Source organism: Anoplophora glabripennis, unplaced genomic scaffold (assembly GCF_000390285.2).
Source record: "Anoplophora glabripennis isolate ALB-LARVAE unplaced genomic scaffold, Agla_2.0 scaffold672, whole genome shotgun sequence".
Lineage (NCBI taxonomy): Eukaryota > Metazoa > Arthropoda > Insecta > Coleoptera > Cerambycidae > Anoplophora > Anoplophora glabripennis.
In genome coordinates, this window is record NW_019416829.1 from 254,606 (window position 1) to 257,837 (window position 3,232).

At 34.6% G+C, this 3,232-nt stretch overlaps 1 protein-coding gene across 1 annotated transcript; it reads right to left on the bottom strand.

The window, feature by feature from the left end:
• Positions 1–1,134: 1,134 nt before the first annotated feature.
• LOC108911439 lies at positions 1,135–2,295 on the bottom strand. The gene is made up of 2 exons (XM_018716377.1): positions 1,667–2,295; positions 1,135–1,554 (listed from the first exon to the last, which is right to left on the bottom strand). The coding sequence occupies exons 1-2, from the start codon at positions 2,293–2,295 to the stop codon at positions 1,209–1,211; spliced, it is 975 nt and encodes a 324-aa protein (XP_018571893.1). The 3' UTR covers positions 1,135–1,208.
• Between the last annotated feature and the right edge of the window lie 937 nt (positions 2,296–3,232).

Here is a 3,232-nt window from a genome sequence, read left to right on the forward strand (position 1 = left end):
AAAATAGTAGGTAGCTAATTAACGAAATTATGATTAAATAACTTAATTGTAACACCGCTGCAGAATATCATATGAAACTACATAGATATTCGTTGATTCTTTAAAAACATTTTTATCAATTCCTACATCATACATTTAAGTAAATACAGTAACGCAAAAAACAGATATTGATAAGAAAGTGTACAAAAGAAATCCGTAAGCACGCCTGGCAACATTACCAAAGTCTTGTTTATATGTTGCTAGGATACGAGTAGGTATGCGGGGCGCTGCATTTGATTCTTCCTAAAATTCTGCTGGTGGTGTACTCTACCGGCAATTCGGAAATTTAAAACTGCCGGCCTATTCCAGTAGCGGTCTGTGGCAATAGCTATTTTGTCTGTGATATTACTTTAAAATATATCTAAAAGTATTTATTTTAACCAAAAATGTTTAGGATTTTTCTGTTTCAAATACTATTTTCGATATAGTAAACCATCTAAAGTCCAAAAATGGTATTGATGTCAAAATTTCAATTCTTTTTTCTATTTTTCAGAAATTAAAAATTTATAAAGCAATAATTTTTTATTGGACTTTATAAAATTATTACTTTTAGAGATATTTGAAATTGATTCTATATAAAAAGCATATACTTACGAAAAATAAAGAAAGAAATAACCCCAATATGGGTCGTTTTCCGAATAAAGTGAAAGATCCCTTTTTTCTTAGAAACCAACCAACAAATGCACTTCTCCAAGATCTAAAGTACTTAATGGCGTCGAAATTCAAATATTCTTAACAACAGTGCCTCCCAATATCCCTGCCATTGCTTGACATGTTAATAAATAGTAAATTATTAGTCCAGGTTTGATCATCCTAACTCATATGAAAATCTTCAAACACATTTGAATATGATTTGATTATTTAAACTTCAACAGCTTCTATCTTGGAAACTAAGTATTTCCCGACAAATATGTCAGAACATGTTTTCTTATTTTAAGGAGTTTAAGGAACTGTACGTTCAAGACTTCAACTACTAAGAAGCAAATTGCTCGTTTCAGCTTGACATATTTTAATTTAAAAAAATAATCTTTTTGAAATACTTTATTCTCATTTTTATTATTTCCGAAATAATTTTGTTAAAAATTTAGCCTTAGATAAATCATTATGATAAATAATATGTGATTAATTTTAATTTTGTTATGCCAAAATATATATTTGACGAATCTATGCTAAATACTTTGAGTGAATGAGCACTCCGGTTCATGAGTATTCAATCTGGAGATATTGCCTACCACCGGACAACCATTAATGTTGAACTGGCAAGGTATTTTCACATCGTCGGCCGCCTCCTCCAGAGTGTAAATTCTTGGTCCATCAAGAGATGCCTGACACGTAGGGCATTTCTCCATTTTCGATTTACACTCCTTGCAAATGGTGTGGCCACTGACACACGAAAAAATTGGAGCTACCATGTAGGTCACGCAGTACGGACACATTAGCGCTTTCCTGATGACCTCCACATTTGACTGTCGATAATCTTCTTGATCTGGATCAGTTATGAATGTTAGGTACAACCTACAAGAAAATATATTCACTTTTTAGAAACTATAGCTACAACAATGTTCTTATAGCAAAATAACATTTGCATTAATAAAATGTAAGTAACGTTTATTTATATATACTGTACCAGATCCATGTATCATAATAACTATCAAAGGCATTGGTTAGTTTATTGTTAAGCTTGTTGCAGAAATCATTTATATCAATATTGTTTATGTTATTGTTGTATGGAATCACTAGTAGATTCTCGAAAGAAAAAGCAAAAATATCGTCTTGTTCGAGTTTCAGCTTGACGTTGAACTTAGAGTATCTGCTGAGTCTAGTACTCAAAACAGCTATTCTATCCCATTTCTTAATGTAAAAAAAAAAGTACTGATCGTCTACTTTCACAAAATATATATAGTCGTAATTATTACAGATCTTCCAACCATATGCTGTGTTGACTTCTTTTATATTCGCCTTGTGTTTATCGGTAAGATGTTCTTCAAGATGATCTACTAATATCCCATCGAAACATGTACAGTCGTCGGATAAGGGGCACTGTACAGTCTTGTAACGACACGATCCTTCATGTTCCTTTACATTATGCCACCACGGTAATATTTCCGTGCATGGAGGATAGGAACAAGGAAAACTCAAGTTCTGAGCCAATTCTTCGAAAAGATTATTCCGAATCCAACTGTACTTTTCGCAATTAATCTTCTGACACCTGCCGCATTTATACTGTTCATTGTCATTGTTAAGACGTGCAATCATGATAGGTGGGACGCACAAAAGGCAGCCGCAGACTGAACATTTGTACTTTCTTAAGACTTCAGACAATATGTTCTACATCCCAGTGCGATATTGACGAAGTCTGATTCTGGAAATATTCACAAAGGTATGAGCATGAATTATTCTTATAGGAAAATAGGAAATACGTTTTCTATTGATATCAAAATTGATGAACGTGTACCTAATACGAATTTAAAATAATTTCTTACATAAGTTTCCCTGAGAACTAACGGATTTTTTGTTAAATATAAAAATTCTACGTGTGTAAAAATTTGTGTGCACGATGCATTAATAAAATAGCATTCCATATAAAAAATTATGTATCTACTGAAATCAGTGGCCAGTGGCTTAGATATAAGGTATTTTGGTTACCTATATTTTCCTCAAAATTAATGATTCGCCACTGGAAACAAAAAGTTTTTTTTATTTTAGTTTTAAAATATTAGTCTAATCGGTCGATAGCCGCACGGGTTAAAGCGTCAGTACTTAAATCGTGTGCAAATTTCTGCCCGGGTTCGATTCCCGCGGCCGGTAGACCGTAGATTAGCTATGCTTGCACGGAGGATTGGCACCCTCTGTGCAGGTATGGTAGGGTGCAAGAATGTTGGCTTGGGTCAATGTGAGATATTGACACCGGTTGGCATTTGACCACCCCCCTAATTAATGAAGTTTTCCAGGTTTCCCTCATGGTGGTTAGGGCCTACCAACATAAGTCGTTCCTGGGCGCAAATGCGGCCTGCCTAATAATAATATGCCGCCTCCTCTCCCGCACAAGTCTCCGACTTCTGGGCTAATTCTCGTAGTTAGAATGAGGAGTAGAGATATTATTATTATTATTATTATCTCTACTCCTCATTCCTGCGCTGAATGGTGGTTAGGGCCTATCAACATAAGTCGTTCCTGGGCGCAAATGCGGCCT